Raw genomic sequence first — 27,525 nt, 5'->3', positions numbered from 1 at the left:
ACACATGCAAATCCCAATTAATACCCAATACTTTGCTAACACTTTGGACTACTTCAGCAACAAAGTGTGGACCTCTGTCAGAGGATTTCCAATAAAAACTCCAAATCTCAAAATTATTTCTTGTAATAACCACTTCACAACCTCTTTTTGCTTGTGTGGTGCGACAGGGAAGGGCTTCTGGCCATCCTGTAAAAGTATCAACCCCTACCAGAATGTACCGATACCCATTTTGTCTGGGTAATTCTGAAAAATCTACTTGCCAATAATCTCCAGGTTCTACACCAGATTTCAGTCTACCCATTTGAACCCTTTTCTTAATCATTGGATTATTTTTCAAACATACTTCACACTTTGCAGTTATCATTTTAGCTATTCCCAACATCTTAACTGATACCACTTGTTTTCGTAAGGATGTTACTAAAGCTTCTGCCCCCCAGTGACATTCTTGGTGCTTTGTTTGAATTATCTCTCTCATTAAAAGAGGTGGAATTACTACCTGTCCATTAGGAGTTATCCACCATCCAGCTAAGTTTTTCTTAGCATTTAATAACTGACCTAATTTGTCATCTTCCTCTGAATATCTCGGTTTTTCCCTAGGAAGGGTTACTGTTTTAAAAAAAATTATTGCCATTTGCGATGCTTGTTTCTTTGCTACCTTTTTTGCTGTTTTATCAGCTAAATTATTTCCAACTATTCTTTTTATATTTCCAATCTAATGTGCTTTACAGTGCATGATTGCTACTTGACCCGGCTTTTGAACTGCTTGCAATAATCATAAAATTTCTGTTTGATGCTTAATGTTTGATCCCTGAGAGGACAATAACCCCCTCTCTTTCCACAAAGCTCCATGGACATGCACTACCCCAAAGGCATATTTTGAATCAGTCCAGATATTTACTCTCTTGTCTTTGCTTAGTTCTAAGGCTCGAATTAAAGCGATGAGTTCCGCCTTTTGGGCTGATGTGGTACTCGCCAATGCTCCTGCTTCTATAACTGTAGTCTCTGTTGTTACCGCATATCCAGCGTATGGGACTCCTTGTTCCATAAAGCTGCTTCCATCAGTATACAATTCCCAGTCTGGTCGCTCCAATGGCACATCCTTCAGATCTTCACGACTGGAATAAACATACTCGATGGTAGTCAAGCAATCATGTTCCAGTCGTCCTTCTTCCTGTATGGAACTTAAAAACACTGCAGGATTTACCAGGTTAGTTGTCTTTAGAATCACATCATCTTGTTCAGTCAATACCACCTGGTATTTCATCATTCGGCTGGGGGACAGCCAATGTCCCCCCTTCTGTTCTAGGACAGTTATCACCATGTGTGGGACATAGACTGTTATTGTTCTTCCCAAAGTCAATTTCCGAGCTTCTTGTATGAGCATCACTGTTGCGGCCAGTGCTCGAAGGCAGTTTGGCCACCCTTTACTCACTGTGTCCAGTTGTTTAGAGAAATATCCGACTGGTCGTTTCCAGCTTCCTATCCTCTGGGTTAACACGCCCAGTGCAAGGTGTTGTCTTTCATGTACAAACAGCTGGAAATCTTTGGTTAGATCCGGCAGTCCCAAGGCAGGTGCAGACATTAAGGCACGTTTCAACTCTACAAAAGCCTTTTGTTGTTGTGGGCCCCATACAAAGGGAGAGTTCTTTTGGGCCTCGTACAGCGGTTTAGCTATTAGCCCATAGTTCATGATCCAAAGGCGACACCACCCAGTCATTCCCAAAAATGCTCTGAGTTCATGAATATTTCTCGGCTCAGGTATACTACAAATAGCTTCTTTGCGATTTTTTCCTAATTGTCGTTGTCCTTTTAAATCTCAAAGCCCAGATATATCACAGTTTGGCAGGCTATCTGGGCTTTCTTCCTGGACACTTTGTATCCATTTAGTCCCAGGAAATTCAAGAGATCAATAGTCACCTGTATACAGGTAAGTCTTTCTTCTGCAACAATCAATATGTCATCCACATATTGTAGGAGTAAATGTCCAGGCCTTGATTTATCCTGTTTCCAGATTTCAAGTTCCTTTGTTAATTGATTTCCAAAAATAGTTGGACTGTTTTCAAATCCTTGGGGTAATCTAGTCCATGTCAGCTGCATCTTTTGCCTGGTTTGAGGATTTTCCCATTCAAAAGCAAACAGTTTTCTGCTTCCTTTTTCCAAAGGTATACAAAAGAAAGCATCTTTTAAATCAAGCACTGTAAACCACTGATAATTCTCCCTCAATGCTGTTAACAGTGTATAAGGGTTTGCTACCACAGGATAAATATCCTTAACTATTTGATTTACTGCTCTCAAGTCTTGTACCAGTCTATATTCACCCGAAGGTTTTCTGACTGGTAAAATAGGAGTATTATACTCAGATTCACATTCTTCCAAAATTTTATGCTCCAAGAATTTATCAATCAATTTCTTCAATTCCTGTCTCACTTCTGGTTTGATTGGATATTGTTTAATTCTCACGGCTCCTGCGCCTTCCTTCAAATCTATTTTAACCGGTTCTGCTAGTTTCGATTTGCCAGGAATATCTGTCTCCCATACAGTAGGGATCACTGCCAATTTACCTCCGGTGGAATTTCTTATTCCTTTACCTTTTCTTGTATCATCAAAACTTCTCCCGTTTTTGACTCGGGTATCTTCAAAAAGAGTTCTCCTTCATCAAAAACAATTTGTACATTTAATTTAGATAACAAATCTCTTCCTAACAAGGGTACCGGACATACTGGTACATACAGAAATTCATGTGTAATTATCTTATTTCCAAATTTCAAATCCAGGGGTTGCAGGAATGGCCTGTTTTTATTCCAGTTTTTACAGGTATTTAATAAAAAAATGTCGCTCCTGTATCCACTCCCAACCTCACAATTTAAACAACATGTATTTTTTTTTTCCACTTTCTTATTATCAGAAGTTATAGCTATTACCAAATTATCTCTAATAGTTAGCTTACATTCATCCTGCCAATCCTTTCTTTGTCTTAAATAAAAAACAAATCCACATATGGCATTTTATTCCATTTCCCTTCTCTTTTACAATACAACATTAACTGCAAAATAGTGTTATAATTCAGTGTCCCATTCGTGGGCCACTTTTCCTGATCTTCTAATGTATATATAGTGGTCACCAATTATTACAATATTCAATCATCTGGCTCTTTGACAAATCCTCATATAAATCCCCCCAATGCGCCAGTAAACATCCCAGTGGAGAATTTTTCGGGATTTTATCATTTAACACAAGATTACCCAAGCTTTTACATTTAAACAACCGAGTTAACTTAGTTGCCATGGTGTAATTACCCACAGTACAATACACAATTATTCAACTCTATCACTCCGATCCGCGGATCCACACTCCACAGTCTCACTCTTACAGCCACACTCACACTTTCCCACAGTTACTTTAAACAAACATATAACACAATATTATACCTCTTAATTTCTCTTCTTAATACACAAACTCACAGAACAACAAAGAAAACAAACATATAACACAATATTATACCTCTTAATTTTCTTCTTAATACACAAACTCACAATACAACAAAGAACACCAAAAGCTTCTTCTAACTTCTTGTTAGAGGCACTACCTTAGAGAACACTATAGCATATAGTTTCTCTTGTTTCCACTTTTGTCCAACCCTGCAATAGCTTTCGCTTATGTCTTACGGGCAGACGCCTAGGCTTCCACTTCCACAAGGATCCTTTTAGTCCAACCCTGCGCAGCTTTCACCGCGTCTGACAGGCAGACTTACTCAGTGAGACTCAAACTCACTGGTGGGTCTCCAACCCACTCCTTACCATACACTTCTTATAGTGGGACTCCTACCCACTTCCTCTAGTGCACTTACTTACTACAATTAAAAAAAGAAGTGTCTTACCAAATATCCAGGGAACGTCGCGAAGAGCCTTACGGATCGGGGATCGATGGGTATCCCCGAGAAATCCTCGGTGCTGGCCGGAACCGATCAGGTCCCCGACTCCTCCGGTCTCCTTCAGCGAGGTCCCATCTGGGTCGCCAAAACTGTTACCGAAATCTCGGAATGAAGAACTTATCGACACCAATGTGATGTAGATAAGCAGACACTTCTTTATTGACGGCCGGGTGCGTTGATCGTGAGAGGACTCGCTCACGCACCCGGCCGTCAATAAAGAAGTGTCTGCTTATCTACATCACATTGGTGTCGATAAGTTCTTCATTCCGAGATTTCGGTAACAGTTTTGGCGACATGAAAAATTAATCATAGAAAAAGCTATTTCTGTTGAGTGATGTGTAACGTATATTATGCTTTTCCTTCCTTGGTTTAAATAGCTCTTTTTGGTTTGAGGTTTTTGAGGAAGAAACTAAATAAGACGTTGTGTACTTTATTTTAAGGCAGAATGCTGTTGTAGTGTACCACTTTCTGTAACATTAAGCATATGCTATAGTAAAGCTTTTAGAAAGACATTTAAAAGTATTGTGTTATAAAGTATTGCTGTTTATAACCTGTGCAAATCTAATGAATGACCAAATTATCTTAAAAATGGTGAACTGTTGAAGAGTTATGATAAAAAGTTTCTACAAAACCAGACCAAAAGTCAGTATTTTTTATAATTTTTTCCACACAGTTCTCTAGCATTAGTGACATTGTCTGCACTTGCAAAATAACTACTTTATCATAGCTAAGTATATATATGCAAATGAATATGATGAAACTAAAAGCTAATGACTGTTTTTTCAATTTTATTTTCCATAATTTAGAAATAGAAGTTGGAATTGTCAGATAGTTTGAGGTTTTTGATCCCTTTTAAGGGAAATCTGAGTTTTGTTTGATTTAGCAGTAGTTCAGTTTATAGTTCTAGATGTTAGAACTAGTTTAACTGTGGTGGGTTGACCTTGGCTGGCTGCTTGGTGCCCACCACGCTGCTCTATCACTCCCCTCCTCAGCAGAACAGGTGGGAAGAAAATAAGATGGAAAAAAACCCACTTATGGATCAAGATAAAGGCAGTTTAATGAAGGAATAGCAAAAGTCGTGCATGCAGAATCAAAGAAAAACAAAAGATGTTATTCTCTACTTCCTATCAGCAGATGATGTTTGATCACTTCCCGGGAAGCAGGGCTTCAGTACATGTAGTGGCTTCTCTGGAAGACAAATGTTGTAAATAATGAATGCCCTCCCTTCCTCCTCCTATCTCTTAGTTTTTATTGCTGAGCAGACATCATATGGTATGGGATATCTCGTTGGTCACTGTCCTGACTATGTCCCCTCCCAAGATCTTGCCCACCCCCAGCCTACTGGTGAGGGGGGAATGTTGGAGAGATAGCCTTGATGCTGTGTGAGCACTGCTCAGTAGTAGCCAAAACACTGGTGTGGTATCAGCACCTTTTTTTTTTTTTTTTCCACTGGTCTTTTAATACTTATTTGAATATAAGATATATATGATTGGGTGCATACATAAATTATGTTGCAGAGCATGAAGGAAAAAAAAAAGTAAAAAAATTAAAATTCTAATGAATCAATTATGTTTATCATTAAGCAAGGGTGTATGAAAGGGACAGTCCTTACTTGACTAGCTTATTGTCAAAACATATGATATAAAGCAAATGTCAAGAAGTAAGATTTGGTTTCAAACAAGTGAAAAATAAAACCTTCCTTTCAATGATAATATATTTGGAAATGTTCTCTAAAAATGAACTTCTAATAATTTGTAGTAGTTAGCTGTGTTTCTTTTTTGGACAGAACCAATTCTTAGGCTTTATTTTGTTTTCTGATAACCTTTTAAAGTAGGTTATTTGGCAAATCCTGTACTATTATATATATACACATATATGAGGTATGTGTTCAACCACCTCAAAGTTATGAAGAGCTTTATGTCCAGTCGTACCTATTTGTTGTCTTTGTCTAGCCTGAATTTTCTTAGATTCGTGTACTCTTTATATTTGTATTCCAGACATCTTGGTAGAGTTTTCCTCAGCAATTTGCTGTTGTTTTTTGTTTTTCCCAAAACACTTTCATTAAAAAATATTCCTTCAAAAGCCTCAGTTATTTCTTTCTATATCTATCTGAAATATTACTCAGGCATATTGGAGAGGTAGCTTTCAGGTGATTTTTATAGTAGGTTTATGTGTTTATAAGTAGCTTGTTTCATACTGGTTTTGAACAGTTTGCATTTCTAATAAGATTTTTTATGCTTTCTTCATTTATCATACTTGAATAACCCACAGAATATACTTTATTTCTGTTGATTAGCCAAATTCTTTAAAGCGTATCCAATGTTAGTATTCATGTATGTTTCCAATCCTGTTATACAGGTATATCGATATCTCAGTGTTATTTTGATGCATAGTCCTTATTTCTGGCACAATGGACATTTCCAGTAACACATAGCTAGTAATAAGTGCCTTACAGAGACTCTTTTCCTTTAATGGAAGATTTCACATAATCAAACTGGTGAAAAGGGCAATGTTATCCTTGAATGTATAAATACAGATTATCATGTTAGAAGAGATCATTTATTTTGCCTTTGTATCTACTTTTGTTAATACTACTATTAGAACAACTTCTTGCATTCTAATACAGATAGGCTACAGAAAGTTTAAAAAGGCCTAGAGCTCAAAGGAAGGCAGCAGAAGGCAGCACATTATAGTGGTGTGGCACTGAAACAGTTCATTTGTCTGATTTAAGAAAAAATAAAAAAATTACTTTAGCATGGAAGAGATCTCTACTGGGACAGAGGGACTCAACTTTGCTGATAAAGCATAGCAACATCCCCATGATGGACACTGAAATTAGTTAATTTCTCTTCAATCTAAAATAAATTAAGTGCTGAAAATATTAGAAGAAAAATACTAAGATGTAAATTCTGCCTCTGAAGTTCCCTAAGCCACAGAGCTGGGAGGTTGTATCAGAGGTGGTGTTGGTCTGCTGTCCTGTTATCACTGTAAGTACTCACAAATGACTGCTGTTGAGGGGAAAGGCAGATGAATCAGATTAACCTAGTGCAGATGTTATCAAATTCTTATGTTGAGAACAACACTTAATGTGAGATTAAATAGCTTTTAAGGAATAGCTTTTTATCCTATGTAGCTTCTAGAATAAATTACTTACATTTTTATGCTGGGAATGGCTGGAGGCATGATTGAATCGTGATGCTTTCTTGCCTTCAAATCTGTGAATTTGTGTATCTTAATAGAGGGAACACACTTTCTTACATAAAACTTTGCATGAACTTCATAGTTGCAAAACTACATGCATTAGGCCCACAAGCTCACAGATTGCAGAGATCAGGAAGAAATCTCCTTCCCTTCCCTAAATGTACATCTAGATGGGAAACATCTATCTTCCCCTAAGGCATCTGGGATTGGCTGTAGCTGCAAATAAATTATCTGACAAGATTGAACAGGGCTTACAGTATTTACAGAGAACTCATCTTTCTTATATATTTAAGTGTCCTACTCAAGTGATTGGAATCATACTACTCATGAAATTAGCAAAGGAAAGGGATTTTTCTGCAAGTAGGGTTTGTAGATAAACTGAGGCTCAAGTTCAAGACTTCAGGACTTAACCCCAGCTGCCAACTAAGTACCATGCAGCTGCTCACTCAGTCCTTCTTCCCCCCCCCCCCCAGCAACAGAGGGGTGGGGAGGAGAATCAGGAAAAAGGTAAAACTCGTGGGTTGAGATAAGAACAATTTAATAATTGACATAAAGTGAAATATAATAATAATACTAATACTACTGATGAAAAGGAGAGAGAGGGAGAGAGGAATAAAATCCAAGAGGGGGAAAAAAAAACCAAACCAAGTGATACACAATACAATTGCTCACCACCTGCTGACTAATGCCCAGCCAGTCCCCAAGCAGTGATCAGCCCACCCCAACTCCCCCCCCCCCTCCCCCCCCCCCCCTCCAGTTTATATACTGAGCATGACGTTCTACATAACCCTTTGGCTAGTTTGGGTCACCTGTCCTAGCTGTGTCCCTTCCCAGTTTCCCGTGCCCCTTTAGGCTTCTCTCTGGCAGGGCCTGAGAAACTGAAATTGACTTAGTATAAACATTACCTATCAACAACTGAAAACATCAGTGTCCTATCAACATTGTTCTCATACTAAAAACTAAACCAGCATTGTACCAGCTACTGAGAAGAAAATTAACTCTATCCCAACAGAAACCAGGACAGGGAGTCAGTCTGTAGCTTACATTGATGCTAATAAATTAAACAAACATGTCTATGACTCTTTTATTGTACTGAGGACTGCTGGCACAGAACTTCTTGCGTCCACATTAATGAGCTGACTTCTCCAGAACAGAGTAGCTACATATGTTTTGCCTGTTGATAATTGTGTTTGGTCACCTCCTGAACTTTTCCTGCAGTTTCCTTCTGGCTGATATTTCAGTTGGAGTTGTCAGCGACAGCTGTACATCCATCATGCATTTCCCACCTGTCTGGTGTGGCTCTTCAGCAACCCTGCAAGTGTATCCAGAAGTCCCAAACGTCTTCCCCTATCTGCCTCATCAAGTGACTTCTGATCCATTCAGGCTGTGAATGGACATGTAATCAACAATCTTGCCTCTTTCCACATTTCTCTTCCCCAGCCTGTTCACCCACTTTAGCAGGAGGCATATGATCTTCTCTTCCAACTTGGGCAAAGGATTTACTTTGCTACAGACTGCCATCTCATCCTGAAGTTTTTTGCAACCTGCATATTTGTATTCTTATATTCAAATTCTGCATGGTGGCCTTCCTCCACATTCTGTCAGTGAATTAAAAAGAAAATATGTTAACGTCTTGCAAACTGCATTTTTGCATAACCCTCATGACTGTTATCTTTTTTTAATGGTTGGTTGAGATTGTTGTTGGCTTGAGAACTTTTTGTTGTCTGTGATTCCCGAAGTGTTTACTAAGGTCCTGGTGACAGCTATGACCCATCTTCACCTTTGTTTTTTTGTTGGTGGGGGTTGATTTTTGTGGTGTGGTGTTTTATTTGTTGTGAGTTTTTTGTTGGATTTTTTGGGGGGGTTTGGGTTGTGGGTTTTTGTTTGTTTTTTAAATAGCAATTAGTCCTATCTAATCTAATGGGTAATCTGGATGATTTGTCATTTCAGGGGTTTCTTGGCTTGAAGCTACTATCTGGCAAGTATTGACTCTTGCATTTTGGAACCCCGCATCTGTGGGTTAAATGGATTCCCTGGAAATAAAAAATAAAGGAAGCAGTGTCAAAATCAAAAAACACAAAGACTAGTTAGGCTGATTTGGTTAAATCATATAGAGAAGCAAATGATGGAATTGAACAGTGCATTACACAAAAATTATATAAGCTTTCAAACAAATCACAAGCAGAAACCATCCATATGAAAGGTGGAAAAAAAGAGCTATAAGATGATGTAGGTAAAGTCAGTAATTTGACATTGAAAACTTAGATGTTTTTCCTATTAAACCGAGGAATAATAGAGTGTATGAATGATCGTTACAGGAAATTATTATTGCCTATAAATTTTGAATAGTTAATGAAGCCACAATTAGATTATTATTACTATCTGGGTATGTTCTTGCAAAGAGTTAATGTACTGGAAAATAAAATTCTATTTTCCTTAGTTTTATTATCTAATTTGTTTCATTATCATCACATTTTCTTACAAATACTAGGCTATGAATAATGAAGAATATTTGCTACCCAGCACAAACAGAAGGATACCATGGTCTTTGTTTTTCAAAAGCGTAACAGAAAAAAGGGATTTAATTCATATCATTATTTCCTATCACAGTTCCTTGTGAAACTGAACCAAATGTGAGGAGTGACTTCAGATTTGTACTTGTATGAGAGTAAGCAGATTCAGGCCATAAGGGCAAATTTTCAGCTCCACTGAAATCAGTGACAGCATTTTACTTGAGTTTAGTTGAACTGGCTTTCTTCTTAAAGGTCAATTTTATTTAAGGATGTACGAACACTATTTTTTTTTCCTATTAGTATTGTATATTAAAAAAATTAGTAGATCAATACCTTCTGTGTATTGCACAGACTTCCTTGTGTTGAGTTCTAAACTACATTTTAAAGGTATTTGGCCAAATTTGGGTTTTCTTATTAAATAAGCCTGAGTCCTGTCTGCTTTCTTTGAGGAATAATTTTGCAGGAACTTCAATAGGGTAAAGTTCAGGCTCTGTCCTAAAGGCAGAAATAAGAGGTTTGTTTCCTTAAATATGTAAAAGGCTGGAGATGTTCAGTAAAAAAAAATCTTTTTCTCTGTATCTGTCATCTTATAGCTTTGACATACAAAATCTATTTATATTCCAACACATTTTATATAAAGAATGCTGATTTGATTACCTCTCCCTCTCCAAACAGCAAATGGGAAATCAGCAAGAGCTTTATGTGCATATAGAATGGCAGAGTTTGAGCCACCTCAGTGAGATCAATGCATATGAACATTTAGGTTCAAAATTAGATCTTAGTCTCGCAAACTGCTCCACACCCAGTACCTTTAAAAATCAGAGGAATTCTATATGGTCACAACAGTCTACATGCAGAGAGGTTACTGGATTTGTTCCAAATTTTAAGCTTTGTTATTTTGTCTATGGATTTGGCTTACAGACAGACGTTAACTCTATTAGCACTGAAATATATCTCATGATCAGACCTCCATATGATAACCCATTTTAAAACAGTCCTTATGTTATTTTTAACAGAAATGTCTGGTGGTCTGAAATTAGTAAATATTTGGGTTAAAAATTAAAGCATTAAAATGGTATCTTTTTGTCTTTGTTTTCACTCACCTTTCAAAATATTGGAAATTATTCTGAAACATACTGAAAGGAAATCAGTATAAATCCTCTAAAATCAAAGGCATTGTAAGAGTGTTCTCATATCACTAGCTATATCATAGGGTTGCATATTGTCATGGTTTAACCCCAGCCAGCAACAAGGTACCATGCTCACTCACAAACCCCCTCCCCTGGTGGGATGGTGAGGAAAATCAGAACAAAAAAGGTAAAACCTGTGGGTTGAGATAAGTAAAGTTTAATAATTATTTCAAAGTAAAATGAAATACTATAGAAGAATGAAGCTGGGTTAATTAACATTGATAATATACAACTGTGGGTTGGCTTCAGGGGTGGTGGGTTGGTCGATGTAGATAAGGTGCAGGTGTGGCTGGTTAAGTTAAGTGGTTGAGAGCCAACAAAGAGAGAGCAGCCGAGGAGGGAGAGAAGCAGCAGCAACAACAACAAGAGATGAGAGAACATGTGTGCTGGGTGAGGTGAAGGCAGCAGAGGGACTGTATGAAGAGTATGCTGGTATGAAGTGGTGAAAGACCTTGTTGCAGCTTGATAGTTTGGGGAGTGCTGTGACAAAATACTATTAATAATAACAAAAAGAGAAAGTGAAATAAAACTTGGGGGGAAAAAAACCAACCAAACCAAGTGATGCACAATACAGTTGCTCACCACCTGCTGACTGATGCCCAGCAAGTCCCCAAGTAGTGATTTTTTCCCCCCCCCCTCCCCAGCTAATGCCCCCAGTTTATATACTGAGCATGATGTCATATGGTCTGAAATATCCCTTTGGCCAGTTCAGGTCAGCTGTCCTGGCTGTGTCCCCTCCCAATTTCTTGTGCCCCTCCAGCCCTCTCGCTGGCAGAGCCTGAGAAACTGAAAAGTCCTTGACTTAGTATAGACATCACACAGCAACACTTAACACAATGATGTTTTTATCAACCTTATTCTCATACTAAATCCAAGACATAGCACTGTACTGGTTACTAGGGAGAAAATTAACTCTGTCCCTGCTGAAACCAGGACACATATTCAAAATATGTAGGTGTAACTGACTGCTGTGTGACCACTGCTGCAGAAAACTTTTTAATTCCATTTTCAATTCCAGGTACTTACATGTTAACTACACAAAAACTCTTTGAGCTGCTGTACTTGAAGGATAATATCTAAAATGATGAAAATTCTCCTTTAAAGTCATTATTTAGCCTTTGGCAAAAATATATTTTTCATTTTAGTTTGTTACAGTGTACTCTTAAGACACGTTATCATTAGAAGATAATGAGAAGGAAACTGAAATGGCAGTTCATAAGGTTTTTTTAAAAATAATTTTTGGTATAATTGAGAGATAGTTTTTATTTAGAATCAAAGTTTAAATAGTAGGAGTTGCAATTAATTTTGTTTAGTTGATAAGAATAATATCGTAAGATGGTTCCAATATGTTCAAAAAGTAAAAGTGTTTGGAATTGGTAGCAGTTTATAGACGTGCTGCTATAACTTCATAACAACACGGTATACTGCTTTATGGAGCTAGTGATTACAAAGATCTACTTTAATTTATTTATTTTTTTTTTACTGGCAGGTGTCTCACTGGCCTGAGGCCAGCAGCTGTGAGTGTACTGCAGCCTGCCGTTTACACCAGAGTGTAGAAAATGCTGACACCAGCTGGCTGCACATAATTAAGCTGATTGCGGTCTGACAACTTGAACTATGATACAGATATGTGATAAATATACAAAATATCTTACAAATTTGATTCTTGGATATATTTTATGTACTTTTTTTCTCCTTAACAGATATGATATCTGCACTTATAAAAACAAGCCTTGTGGAACACTGGGTAAGATTAGAAAGAGAAATTTCAGCTTGTATTTGCTGTTTGTTTCCTTGCATTATACTTGACTATTAATTTATTGGCTGATTAGTTCTTTTTATGTTTATGCTTTCAAAATTTTGCAGTTTTATAAACGTGAATAATAAGTTTAAATTAAATGAACTGCTGATGGGCCTTTCTTCTCTGGCAGCTGTAATGCTGATAAAACCTAGCAGGTTACTCAAACTTACCAAGCAATAATTAGAGGAGAGGATTTACTGTTTATTTCTATTTAACCTGTCCCCACCATCATTTTAAAACAAATACAAATAAAAGACCTTAGGAAAATTTAAACAAACAAACAAAAAACCCCACAACAAACACACCCACCTAAACCAACAAAACCTACAAATCCCAAAATAACACCCTACAAAAGAAACAGGCTTTGAGATTTACACTGTTGGTCTGTTGCACACAAGGAGTACAGCTTCAGACTGTTACTTTCACAAACTTAGAATAATATGACACAGTGATATAAGTTACAGTAATATCAAACTCCTTAAAACAGTGCTTTGACAATGGAGAAACACAAGCAACCTTGCGTACAGGATGGAGAGCTGTTGTTCTCTCCATACCTAAATTTGTCACCAAAAGTTATTTACTATACTGTAGTTGTTACCTTTGATAGTGCTTTAACATATGAAAGAAACATTATTCAAAGAATGTAAATATATATATTTTTCAATTTGGATCCTTTAATATAATCCCCTCTCAGAATTAATTAAAGATATAATTGTAATTCAGTTCAGTTTAGTAATACTTTTCTCATAATCAGAGCTCATAATTAGGTTTTCTTTGTCTTTGCCTGTATTACTGTGTGCTTTGCTAGCCTTAACTCATGTTGATTTTTCTACAAGTCTTGCTCAAGTCAGCATGATGTTTGTGGCACAGGGAAATAGTTTACATGGGTGAAGGTATCAGAATTTTGCCTGCTGTAAATATAAACAATATTCACACCATGTTTCAGTAAAAGGCAAATGATGATGAATTTCTTAATGTAACTGATTTTCTTTTGATATCTGTATGGAAGAGACAAAACTGAAGAGACTCTATATTGATGTCATATAATTGTCTTTGTATTCTTAAAAGAAGAAAGTTTTAAAGGGTGTACATTCACTGATGAACTATTTGATATTTATATGTGATATTTTTAACACAGTTCATTAGTGTACTATTTCTTACTGTATTAGATGTTGGCATAAAGGTAAATACAGCTTTACTTGAATACAGAATAACAGGGGATAGACTTTGGCAAATGCTTGATTTTATAAACAATTAAAAAATCACATGGTATCAGTTCCAACTCACTGTTATGGGACCCTTGGCAACAGAACCATGACACTTAATTTTCATTATAGGCATTGAATGGGAGAAGAGACCTCTTTTGCAAGGCATTTAAATATGCTTAAGTCCCACTGACCTCCAGTAACTGAAGTTAAACATGTATTTAAGGTGTTTGTGAACAAAAGTCTCAGGAATCTTTCATGGAAACTCTTAGAAAAGATAGACCTCAGATGTCTTTGCAGCATCTCTGTGGTTCCAGTGAAGAATTCATTTTTTTAAATGAGCCATAGATTGGGTTCTGGACTTGATCTCTGCCACTTTCTGCAAGCATGGTATGGAATTATAAATCATTAATCTGGTCCTGTAAGTCACTGAAGCAAGTGCTCAGTTATAAGATCTGAAGATAGAGATGACTTCACTCAAATGTGGTGAACTTTGCAGGGGAACATGGCAATTGTTATGTAAGTATTGCCATTTTGTCTTAAGAATGTCCTACTCAATTAGCATAGCATGGTTTAGGCAGGTTAACTGGAATTATTTTCTACAGGTTGCATACTGCAAACAATTTACAGACTTTTCTTAATGGATAGTAACTTTTCCTCTGATGTTTCATCCTGTCCTCCGTGGGCATGTCTACACTGGTGATTTGATTTAGAGCAGTAGTACTGTTTTGATGCAAAATCTACAGGCACACATTGTCACCTTTTGCCAATGTCAGTTTGGTTATCAGAGTAGTTTTAGTATGTGCAAACTAGATTTGTTTTGGAGAAAATTAAGTCAGAACACATATTCCCCAAATGTCCCATATGTGCCTACAGGAGACGTTAAGGTCTAAATAACTATGTGGGATGTATTCTCATGATATCCCGTAATATTTTTTCCTTTTGAAAGCTTTGAGCCACATATGTAGTGAATATGTTTGGCCTACAGGATTAAACTAGTCCAAAGTAGAAAGTTCAACCCACATACAAAGATATGTGAGGAGCCTCAATATCAGTGCTTCACTCTGCTGACCAACTCCTATGGCTCCAAATTGCTTGCTAATGTGGACACAGCCAGGAAGCACTTGTCATCTAAACAGAATAATTTGAAATAGCACTTTTCCCAGTCATTGTTCTGTTATAGTGTAGTTAACTGAGCAGGTAATTTCCTTAAAGAAAACTTTACTGCTTATTTAGATAAGAAACCCTAGAGAGCAATATATTAAATAAATCTGATGTTTAGAGCTTTCTGTAGTGGCAATGTAGTATTGTACTACAATAGTAGTACATACAATAGTAGTATGATACTCTGTTGCTGAAGAATGTATAAGATAAGGAAGAGCTTTCTCTCTCTAAAGTTTTTAAAAGTGCTTGTAATATAGTAAGGTTTTAATTCCAGAAGATGATGGGTAATAAATGGAAAAGACTTCAGTGGTTAAATGAATGCTTGTTATTAACATGTCTCCTCTCTCTTATATTGATGCATTCAGTTTTGCTTTTATAATTTTTTCAATGTACCATGTGGGGCTTTTAATAGCTGAAAAAGTTGCTCATATGTTTTTATGAACCCACTAAACTTAAACATTTCTTTCGAAAAATAATGTGGATACATTTTGCTTTCTTCAGGATCAAGAATGTTAAAATAGAAATGCTTTCTTGAATTCTCTCTCCTGACTCAAGTTACTAGGTGGTCCCAAGTTACCAGAAGTAAAATTTATAAATCTAACCCCTAGTCTAGACATTTTCCAGCACTGACTGCAGTACTGAAAATATTAATGTCTAGCTGGCAAAGTAAAATTCCCCCCAGTGATTTTTGCAAATGGCTAGAAAGTTATCCTTTTGCCAACCGCTCCTTCTGTGCATAGAGGTTATTGAAAAGAATCCAGGCATTTATAACAAGGGCTTTTAAGACTGAAACACCTTGGCATGACCTTTCTGTCTCCTCCTGTTTATTAAGGCTTGGCCTCTGTGGCTGGAATGTGTGAGCCTGAAAGGAGCTGCAGCATTAATGAAGACATTGGCCTAGGTTCAGCTTTTACCATTGCACATGAGATTGGTCACAAGTGAGTGAGTTTGAAAAAATATGTTTTAATGTATCACCTTTTTAATAAAATATTAATTATTTTTCCTGCATGGTTGTAACATCTCTTTTCTGGTGCTCCATGTTTCTGTATATAGTATTAATGAGTGGCAGTACATTTTATGTAGTATATATTTCCAAGGGCTTTAACTGTAGTACTCAAGACTTGTTGTTTACCCTTTGATTTCAGATTCCAGTTTAATCTGTGCTTTTGAGATTTGGCTCACAAATTTCCTATTCTGTTTCCTTTCTAAAATATTTGGCTTTGAAAATCTCCCCCCCCCCCCCCCCCCCCACAAAAGTAGTTAAAAGGTAGTTCTTTTTGCTTTTTGTTATTTTGTCTTACATATAATTCAAACTATTTTCATTAAAACATTGATTCTGTTGTCAATATTCATACACTCTGTCATCTTTCACTCAAGTATAAAATATATGACAGTCATAGCATCACTTGTTGCATTTTAATCACCTGCATATCATCTTAAAGAGTTATGATGTTATGAAAGTGATAAAATTTGAGTAGAGTTTGGTCTGGAAATATTTCGTGTCTTCTTTCAAAAGACAGCATTGTTAGTACGTTGTGATGACTCTAAAAATACTAGGCACCTTCTATTATCAAGAAGTTATCAAGAAGTTTCCTTCTTTGTTTACATGGGTTGACCAACACTGAGTTATGGATGACATGTTTTTCCAATTAGCTGATGCAACTGCTAAAAGTTCCAATGCAGACTGAAATGGAAGCTATCAATCTGCTGATCAAAAGCAGGAGTTGGAAGTAAACACTTATTTCCAGCCCACCTATCATGCGAGATAATCACTGGGCAAGTATGATCTCATTTATATTATGTACAAAAAACCCACTGTAGTTGCACTGAAGTAGATGGATTTTAGAATCCAAAAGCAATTGTATAAGATTTGAACAAAAATAATTTAAAACACGTGTAATTCTCATCATCCTTATTTCATTCCTCATTTACATGAGTTGAAAATGATAGGATAAAGGGAAAATATATTTCTGCTGTTGAGGAAAGAGCTCCTTCAAATCACTCATAGTTCTGCAATTCTTCTTAATAACATCTCTTATAGTAATATGTGACCTTGCTGTGAACTTGTCAGACGTTTAACCACAAAAATCATACATCTTCATTCTAATCCGTATATCATGCAACTACATCTTTTATACAAGTTATTCCATTAAATATATGCAGCTATTTTATCATGTAAAACTGGCATGATAACAATTGTTTTGAAGAGCTTAGATTTTGATTAGAATCTGAGAAAAGCAATATAGCCATCGTATATATCCTGTGATCACAGGATTGTTATTTTTTTTACCATCTGTGTTTTCTTCATATCTTTTGGCCTCTTATATATAAGATCTTTTAAAATTCTGAAATCTCAGCTCTTCGAGGCTTTCATTTCCTCCTGTAGCTTGCACGACATGTGCTGCTTTGAAATAAAAGTAGAAACCATATTTATTAGATTTTATCTGATGCACAGTGATTAAAGAAAATTGCATTGCAAGCATGGTGTTAAATGAACATACCATGTACATAAAGCTGAAGGAAGGGGGGGACGTTTGGAGTGATAGCATTTGTCTTTCCAAGTAACCATTACGCGTGATGGAGCCCTGCTTTCCTGGGGATGGCCAAGCACCTGCCTGCCCATGGGGAGTGGTGAATGAATTCCTTGTTTTGCTTTGCTTGCATGCATGGCTTTTGCTTTACCTATTAAACTGTCTTATCTCAATCCTTGAGTTTTCTCACTTTGACTCTTCCAATTCTCTCCCCCATCTCACTGTGGGGGGAAGTACGCGAGTGGCTGTGTGGTGCTTAGTTGCCGGCTGGGGTTAAACCAGGACAATACCTTCAGTAAAAGCTGGAAAGAATATGTGGGCAAAAAATCTTCAAGGCACATTTTGTGCTATCCACTCATCACCCCTCATTCACCTATAATGTGACTAAATGCCTCTCTGTCTAAATCAATCAAGCTATTACTTTCTCTCGACTTACTGCTTTTTTGAGCAGGTATTATTAATGAATGTACTAGAAGTTACTTGCAAGTGTGAGTAAAATAATAGTTTCAAGGAGCATTGTAAATTTTTTTCTTTGGCTGTGCCACAATGATTACTTTTCTCTTCAGACATACATGGGAAATAGGAAATTGGCATTTTTGTCAAATGAAAAATAGAAGCATTTAAATGACATGTCTCCATTGAATATCTAACATACACTAAAAAACCCACTCAAATTAGAATCAGAGGATTGCATTTTCACGGATCATGTTTTTATTAATTATATAGTTGCTGTGGAATACCAGTTTTGTTAAAAAATGTTAAAAGGGAATGGTAACGATAATGGTAATGTATTCTGGTTGACTATTCACAATTTCTCCAAAATTGGATTTCTAAGAATCTCTGATGGGAAGTATGGCTCAACTTCTTATTAGTTTCTAGTAGTTCATTAAATTATAAAGTAATGAGAAGTCATTAGGTCACCCATTCTGACTTTCTGTATATCACAATGTATTAAATTTAACTCATTTACCTTTATATTGATCCAATTAACTTGCATTTGGTTGAAGAATAGTATCCAGAAAAGCACTTAATCTTAAAGATTTAGAGACTGAGAGTGTGAATGTGATTATTATGGTCATTCTATTTATAAGTACTTTTTAAAATATGTTTCTGGCTTCTGTTCCTTAAGACTTGTAAGTTTTTATTGTGGTTTTGATATTTGTATAACCCAGTTTTGGTGCGGATAAGCAATCAAGACTCATAACTAGCTGTCTGCATTGAAGATGACCATACACTGATTAACTCTGTGGGGTTTTTTTCTTGAGGACATAAAGAAGGTATTAGATTAACAGTTTTATGGTTGTTTCTCCCTATGCATGGTTCTGATAACAGCCTTGTATTACCCTTAATACTTCCATGAATCAGATAAAATTCAGAGTGAGCACTTCAGCCTTCAGAATAGTGTCTCTAGAAATTTGATTTATGATGCTTGACTTTCAGGATGCTGAAGAAATGCTTAAGATTTCTGGTAAGCAGAAATGACACAACCAATGATTTCTCATGGCAGGAGTGAAAATTGAATGTGTATCCCCTGTATTGTCGAATGTCCTGGTTTCATCTGGTATAGAGTTAATTTTCTTCTCAGCTTCTCAGTAGCTGGTACAGTGCTGTGTGTTGGATTCAGTATGAGAATAATGTTGATAACACACTGATGGTTTTAGTTGTTGCTGGAGTAGTGCTTACCCTCAGTCAAGGACTTTTCAAGAAGTTTCCCATGCTCTGACAGTGAGCAGGTGCACAAGAAGCTGGGAGGGAGCAGAGCCAGGACAGCTGACCTGAACTAGCCAAAGGGATATTCCATACCATAGAACATCATGCTCATTATATAAACTGGGAGGAGCTGGCCGGGGACTGCTAAAAGCTGCTCAGGGACTGGCTGGGCATCAGTCAGTGGGTGGCGAGCAATTATATTGTGCATCACTTGGTTTTTTTTCCTCGGGTTTTTTACTTTATTTCAATTATTAAGCTGTTCTTATCTCAACCCACGGATTTTACCTTTTTTCCCCCCTGATTCTCCTCCCCATCCCACCAAGGGGTATGTGGGAGTGGAGTGAGTGAGCAGCTGCGTGGTACTTAGTTGCTGGCTGGTGTTAAACCACAACAGTCCTTTCTGGTGAATATAAGAGCACCCAACGTGGTGCTTGCTTCGGCAGCACTTATATTAAAATTGGAATGATATAGAGAAGATTAGTATGGTCCCTGTGCAAGGATGATAGGAAATTCATGAAGTGCTCCATATTTTAGCCTGGGTAGTTCAGTCATTAGAGCATGAGACTTAATCCCAGGGCTGTGGGTTCAAACTCCATGTTGGGTGCCAAAAAGGACTAATTGTAATAAAGAGGAGAGGGAGAGAGAGGAATAAAACCCGAGGAAAAAAACCAAGTGATGCACAATATAATTGCTCGCCACCCACTGACTGATGCCAAGCCAGTCCCTGAGCAGCTTTTAGCAGTCCCCGGCCAGATCCTCCCAGTTTATATAATGAGCATGATGTTCTATGGTATGGAATATCCCTTTGGCTAGTTCAGGTCAGCTGTCCTGGCTCTGCTCCCTCCCAGCTTCTTGTGCACCTGCTCACTGTCAGAGCATGGGAAACCTGAAAAGTCCTTGACTGAGGGTAAGCACTACTCCAGCAACAACTAAAACCATCAGTGTGTTATCAACATTATTCTCATACTGAATCCAACACACAGCACTGTACCAGCTACTGAGAAGCTGAGAAGAAAATTAACTATCCCAGCTGAAACCAGAACATCAGAAAAAGTTTGACTTTCTCTTCTTAGTGAAGAAAGGAACTATTTGCTGGCTTGAATATGCTCTTAGACAGGTGTAAGATTTAAGATCCAGTCCCACTTTCTGTTTCCCTACCAGCTGAGTTAGGGGGTTTTCCGCTCAGTGTTTTTATTTGAATACTTTCTGAACTGTCTAACTTGCCCCATGGGCACTGTATAGAAGGTTAGTTGAACTGATAGGGAATTCCAGGTTCCATTGAAAGGGGTATGCCCCTAAAAGAAAGGCATTGTGCCATTCATTGTTGCAGTCCTGTTGTGTGAGCTGAGATCTGGAAACTAAATAACAAAGTGAAAAAGAACAAGTAAGAGTAAAGGGAGGTGGGAATTGAAATGTTAAAACATGAGGACAGTGAACTAGACTTAGGACAGAGAACTGCCCATAAAACTCTGAGTAAAGAAAAAAATTACCAGAGACATCTATAGAGGGCTGTATGGAGGGAGCTGAGGGAAAAGGCTGGTGGCTCAAGTAACTTCTGAAAAGTAAGGATTATCTTGATTTATAGAAGATGTAATGAATTGAAATTCAGAGGAGTTTGGCAGTCATATCTTGATGAAAAGGTGGAAGAAATAGTAAGGAAATAGATTATCATCTAATGAAGTAAATTGGTTGCAAGATGAAGAAGAAAAATAGTATTTTCTAGCATGTATTTAGTTCTGAATTAGTTCATATGGCTAACGTGCCTGCAATTGTAGCATTTTTTAAAAGTCTTTTTTAGTCTGTATGCAAAGTAGAAAAATAGCATAAATACCCCTACTGTCCATATGAGAATGTTGGTCTTCTTTGCTGGAGTACAAATTTCTAATCTAGGAAATTGTTATCCTAGAGGTACTTTCAGAAGCTGTTTGTCTTTTCCTCATTCTTCAGTGATCAGAGCTCTTCATGTTTGATCATATAATCTCAGCTGCATTATAGGACTTGAGTTTGAGTGAGATATTTTCTAGAATAAACGCATCTCCAAGGAATATATGTATTGTACAACTACTAGGAAAATACTCCAGTCTGAGGTAATAGAGACACATATACCAAACTTAAAATATGAAGCACAACTAGGATGAATTGTACTAACACCACTTCCCATCAAGTCTCCCGTGAACACATCTCCAGTTGATGGTATTGTCATTGTTTTATCTATGATCTACATTGTATGAACACCTCAATACCACCCAAGACAAGTTAAAACTTGTCCTTGCTAGATGCTTAGGGTCCTGCTAGATGCCTAGGATCGTCTGAGAATGATGACTTACATTTTTAGGGACAGTTTAAGTATCTTTTTTTTTTAGTTAAGGGAGTAAATCGACTGGACAAGCCATATAAGACTATATATATTTTTATTCTCTCTCTTTTGTTAAAGAAACATTGTTTTAGGTCTGCTTTTGTAATGCTGCAGCATATAAAAGCAGGCAACTTGTATTAAAAAAAGTATTCATTGGGATTTTAATAATGTATTGTGCATTATAAAATGAAATATCATAGACTAGAAAACCAATTCTAGTTTCTGTGATATGGAAAAGGTTTGTGTCTGTGTAAAATATTATTTGAAGTATGGAATTAATAATACTAAAATAATTTGTCTAACATTAAAGCATTCTAATCAAGGAAAAGGAATGTAATAACATTTCAAAGATCTTAACAGATGTGTAGAGAATAAATAGGGGTGAAGAGGAAGGTTATAGAAACCTTCAGGGCATCATGAATTTCCAAAGGAAATCTGAGCTCAGAAGTTTGCTTCCTGATTACAGGCAATACTTTCCACTTTGACCTACACTGTAGAAACCTGTTGCATTCATACTCCAGCTTTGTGTAGCACACAAACCTTACTTGATATTACTCTTTTGGAATGAAAGCTGGATAGCTATGGCAATGTAAACCAGGAGGAGAAATTTATGGTCTACTTTTTCTAATATTCCCATAGAAGTCTGCTATTTCCCCATAAGAAAGTTCAGGTTTCTGAATAAGCTTCATTTTTTCAGTAAATTAGAATTTACTGTGTTTTTAAGAGCTACATATGTTTAATACTAAATTATGCTAATACATCAAAATTGTATTTGATTGCAAATTTGATCATGAGCCATAACTCAAAGAGAAGAATGACTTTTAGGAAGTAAATAGGGAAAAATGTTATGCAAAGAGTGTGCTAAAATTATGTTTAATTTCATGGCAGGTATGCTTGCTATAAAGCTACCATTATTCAATTAGTTTGTTTCCCAAATTTTCAGGGAAGTAATGTGTTTCAGTAAAGTCAAAGTTGTAAATTCTGCATTACTTTAGAATAAAGGATTAGGGATGCTTCAAACCATGTAACAGTCTCCAAATGCAGGAAATCAGCAGTTAAGGTTAAAATCCACATAAAGACATGGAAATAGAAAGTAAAGTAACTTGATCCCTCCCTTGAGGAGAACAATGCAATATTGGGTAGTTTCAATAAATGCTATCAATGTTTGTGATCAAATTAATATAAATGGATTTTTCAAGACCATACTTTTTTATTCTTTTTTTCTTTTCTTTATAATGTCCTTTAAGGATGAGTTGCAATTTGCATGCAATTATGAAGCTATAACCAGTACTTTTATAACATTGGCTAGAAATATATGGAGGTCTTCCATGTAAAGATGGAGGGGAGAACTTTCTCTTATAACATGGTATGAGGGATACAGTAAAAAAAAAAAGAAAATGCCATCCTTCTATTGCTATAAAAATATGAAGATTGTATTTTCTCCAAAATTTTACCATAACATCATATCAATTTGTAAATATTACACTGCCACTAAGGATGAAAATAATTAACAAAAGCACCATGTATGTCTACATAAATTGCTGCATGGGTTACATGTACCTTCATAATTCCAATATTGTAGGACAAAAATATTTTATTCTTTAATAGATTTTGTGCAAATTCATGCTCTTTTTATTAAACAAGATAATGCTGAAACATGCTAGTTTTCCCTTTCTTCCCTCCTTGCATATGTTCTAATGTCGCTAAGAAAAGGCTATTTAAACCTATAGTAACATTTATAGATACAGTGAAGTTGTCTCTTAATTTTCTTATTTTTTTTTCAGTGTAGGTTGTAAATAGACATTCTAAGCTGTATGAAATACATATATAGATTTAAATGACATCTTTTTTAATAATTATGGGAATAAGTACAACACTAAAAAGAAATACAAAGTTTATGAAAAAGTTGATATATCTTATCTAAGCAAATAAGCTGGTAGTTTTTACAAGCATATAAGTTGCTCTTTCGATCTTCTAATACAAGAATACTTGTTCAAGCATGCCTTTAATCTTCTACTGTATTAGAGATGTACTGTTTGAAATTTTTAAAATATTCTTCACTGGTGCACTTCATGACCCTTCCTTGCCCCTTGCTTCATTCTCCATAAATGTTGAGAGCAGTGTATCTAAGTAACATGCCGAGGCAGTGAAGGAATACTTACCAATGTACCTGGTTCAAGATAATTAGCTTGCAAATGATCCATTTAATTCTTAGTATGTTTATTTTTTTCTTTCCTAGTGCAAATAATTAGTACAATGAAACTTCTTAAGGTTAAAGTTTCTTTCCTCTCTTAAAAAGAAATGTTTATTTTTCCCAAAGAGTTACATGTAGCTATGCAGCCATAAATCAGCCTCTGATAGTGGACAAGAAGATAAAGAGCTTGATTTTACAATATCTCTCTTGCTTGCATTCCTGAAACTTTGTTGCCTCATTTGACTCAAGATTCTCAGTTCCTTCCTTCCTTCCTTCCTTCCTTCCTTCCTTCCGTCCAGAGCAAAGTAAGAGCTACTGCTTTAAAAGAATTAGTCCAAATTTTCCCTAACTCATGAATCTGTAAGTGAATAAAAAATGAACATACCCTGTTGTATTTGGAGGGGGGGGAGGGAAAGCGTTCTCTGCAGTTCTGAATGCTCCAAACTAAAAAAAGCTAGGAAATGGCTTGATATGCAGATGCATTAGTACTACAATTCAAAAACAGAGATAATTGATTGCTAACAAGTGAGAAAAAAAACAGTTCACCTGAGTAGCATATTTCAGATAACTTTAGTGCTATAAAAGTGCATGGTATACAAAATAAAGCTCTGTGAGCAGTACTGAGGAGCATTCAGATTGTCTTAAATTTTTGGATAATAAATCAAGAATGAAGCATCCTGGCTGTCTCACAAAAATAACTGCTGTCATTTCAGAGACATCAGCAATAAGTGTTTGGCAACTATAGCCATCATAATTTAGAACCACCCAACAAATCGGCAATCTCACCTTAAATACAAATGAAATTGTAGGGACCTGCAGTATTGTTCCTAAACAAGATAAAGGAAGGGTAGGCAAGAAATTTACATTCCCATCCTTCCCTCTGTTTATACTGCAGTCTCTGGTTATCTATTGCTACTTTATTCAGTGCAGCCGAGACCAGTTATCTCCCCTGTGATTTTTGAGGTCATATCTTAAATTGGATGTGTATTACAAATAATTCCCTCAGATATTTTTTCAGATGAGGAAAAAGATTGCTAAGAAAAAAAATATCTGTTCCATTGCAGATGTTAGTAAACAAAACAGACACTGAGCACTAGTCAGACATGCTGCTGCATTAGCATTATTTAGGTAGTATACAAACTATAGAGAAATTGCAGGATTGTTTCAATTATGATTTTAAAGTTCTTGGTGCTGCTGCTTTGCACAGTTCTTAAATGTAATGTAGACTCTCTCTTTGAAAAGTGGAGCCATAATGCTTGGAAAAAAAGTGATTCGGAGCTGCTGGGCTAAACATCTTTCCTTGAGATGGTAGGCAGAAAGGTAACTTCATAGAAAAACTCATGTGTCAACTGAGAAGACTTCTCTCTCTCCTTGCTCATCTGGCTGTCTTTTTGAAGCCAGAATTATACTGGTAGTTTTAGACAGGCTCTTTAAGCCAGTGAAAGAAATAGAGTCTGCATGTGTTCAGTCAGTTTGAAAAAGGTAAGTAAATTATAACAGTGATGCCATGAGGAGTATTTTATGTTCCTTTCTTCCCTGCCTTTCCACTCCACTCTAATTGCAAACATGTTTTTGTAAAAGATATAGCCTTCATGTAATGATGACCAAATATAACCAATATGTTCTGGTGGAAATAAAGCTGGTACTTTGGACAGAAATGTGTTTTCATCTGCAATCCTGGCCATAGGAGTGCAAATTACTGGGCTATAATGGCATGCTGCCACTACAGTCTTTGGAAAAACATGACAATAATTGCAAAACCCCTCTCCAAGCATCAGAAAAAATTACTTGCACCTAATGATCAGTTTCCTCCTAAATTCAGAAGCAGGAGCAAGTAGAAGAGCCTTCTTGGAAGGGAATAGATGATTTAGGTGAATAAATAGTTATAAAAAAATGAGAAAACCATCGGCTCATGAAAAGGCATTGAGTCCTGTGTGCATCAGGAATAGCAGCTTCACAGACATGCTTTTTATCAGACATACCACTGACATCAGCAACATCTTTTTCATAAGGAGAGTGAGTAGAAGAAGGAAAGCTATTAAACTACATACTTTGTTCTTTTTTTTATATAGGCCCAAATGATACTTATTTCCCAGACAGTTGAAGTCTGTAATTTCTTTGACAAAGGGTATATACTAACTAGGGATAAGCTTGGATATCAGAAATAGTCAACATGATCCAATTCAACTCTTTCCCACATACCCAAATGCCCATTTCCATAAAGGGAATAATTCATAGAGATTATTAAAAACTAAGGTTTTCTATTTTAAGAAAGTATACAAAAGAAATTCAAAAGGAAATGTTTCCATTTGAGGTGCCCCTAATTCTAGGTAATGATGGCAGTTGAAAACTAGGCCAATAAAGTACTTTTTTTCATTGTTAAATTCTGCTTCAGTTTGTTACATTGGACATCTAACTCTTTCCCTCCCAAAATATATATCAATATTGAAGACTGATCATCATAATTAACACTGGTCTGAAAGTTTCATTATAGCACATATGTTGCTCAGATAAGTATTTTTTATATACTAGGGGTATTCTTTGTTTGATGATATAATAATATAAGGTGTCAGTCAGACCTTTCACATGTATAATATAGCATATGACTTTCTGCATTTATGAAATATCACACACTATATACATGCAGGCATTGCTACAGAGTAGGTATTCCACAGGGAGACATTTTATAGGCATGAAAGTAATGCTTTTTTGATGATGAAGTCCTTCCTCAGCCTGTAGGAAACATCCATCATTCACTGATTTTCCTTTTCTTATATCCATGCAATTAATGGGTTTTGGGAGTAGTAGTTAGCAATACCGTGTACTTTTAGTTTGTTATGTTCAGCTGAAAAGGTGAAACAGTACCCAGTGCACTGAAGCTTAGAGTCACATGAAAGTCTTGTATTTTTATACCGCGTGCTGGAGCAATACGTTCAGATGAATATAAGAACACTGTCACTGTTTTCAGTAAAGAAAGTGGTATGAAATACTCTTGTCAGTAGATAAATGGCCAAATTCTAATCTACCACTATTTGTATCTTCTGGCAGTCAGTCCTAAAAGCTTCTAGAAAATTGAAATGGAGTGAGTGCCTCAACACATTTGTATTCCTGAATGATGAGTAAGAAGTCAGGCAGTCAGACTTTTTAGTGTTTGTAATAGAGAAGGCTACAACAACTGATGTCTTAAATGACACATAAAGTGACAGTTTCGCTGTTTTGGGTATGCAGAAGCTCAGTTATGACATACCCTTTGACTACTTCTCTGTCCCATGGTCAGGAAGGCTTCTATGTATCTTTCTACCCATCCCTCTGATTTCATAAGCCTTGTGCTATGTTTGGGAAGGAGGAACTAACTTGGCCAAAGGTTAATATTTAAATATTTAAATAAATAGGTTTCCCCCCCCAGTGACTGAGAGGAAATTAATCAAAGGCAGAGTAAGAAAATGGAGGTTAAAAAAAATGTATACTATTAAGAAAGATCATAAGAAAAATTCATATTCTCTTCAAGTGTTTCATTTATGTCAGGCCAGTCAGGTATATTTTGTTCACTGTTTAGGAATAACAGTAACAATTTAATTAGTTTTATACATATAATGAAAACCTTTTCAAATAGTTTTTCTGTGAGTTAACTTCTAGTTTTAATTTGATGATTATGTTGGCCATCTATAGCTCCAAGGATTTCTAGGGCATAAGGATTCTTTTGCCATATTTCTTTTTCCAGAGTCATAT

General features: G+C 36.3%; 1 protein-coding gene and 1 non-coding gene across 6 annotated transcripts in view; both read left to right on the top strand.

The window, feature by feature from the left end:
* The window catches only part of LOC102057777 (A disintegrin and metalloproteinase with thrombospondin motifs 6), a 155,247-nt gene that overhangs the window by 34,994 nt on the left and 92,728 nt on the right, over positions 1-27,525 (top strand). For all 5 annotated transcript variants that reach the window (XR_008730091.1, XM_055698088.1, XM_055698089.1 and 2 more), the window contains 2 exons: positions 12,539-12,582; positions 15,838-15,943. Coding sequence is in view for 4 of the 5 variants with exons in the window: in XM_055698088.1 (XP_055554063.1) it covers positions 12,539-12,582; positions 15,838-15,943 (150 nt within the window). In the remaining variant the exon portion in view is untranslated. The remainder of the gene's footprint in view (positions 1-12,538; positions 12,583-15,837; positions 15,944-27,525) is intronic.
* Positions 19,674-19,779, top strand: LOC129734647 (U6 spliceosomal RNA). Its single transcript, XR_008730135.1, has one exon. It is a non-coding gene; the product is annotated as a U6 spliceosomal RNA (small nuclear RNA).

The sequence above is a fragment of the Falco cherrug genome, chromosome W (assembly GCF_023634085.1).
Source record: "Falco cherrug isolate bFalChe1 chromosome W, bFalChe1.pri, whole genome shotgun sequence".
Classification (NCBI taxonomy): Eukaryota; Metazoa; Chordata; class Aves; order Falconiformes; family Falconidae; genus Falco; species Falco cherrug.
Note: the sequence above shows the minus strand (reverse complement) of the source record. Positions and strands in the feature narration are given on the sequence as shown.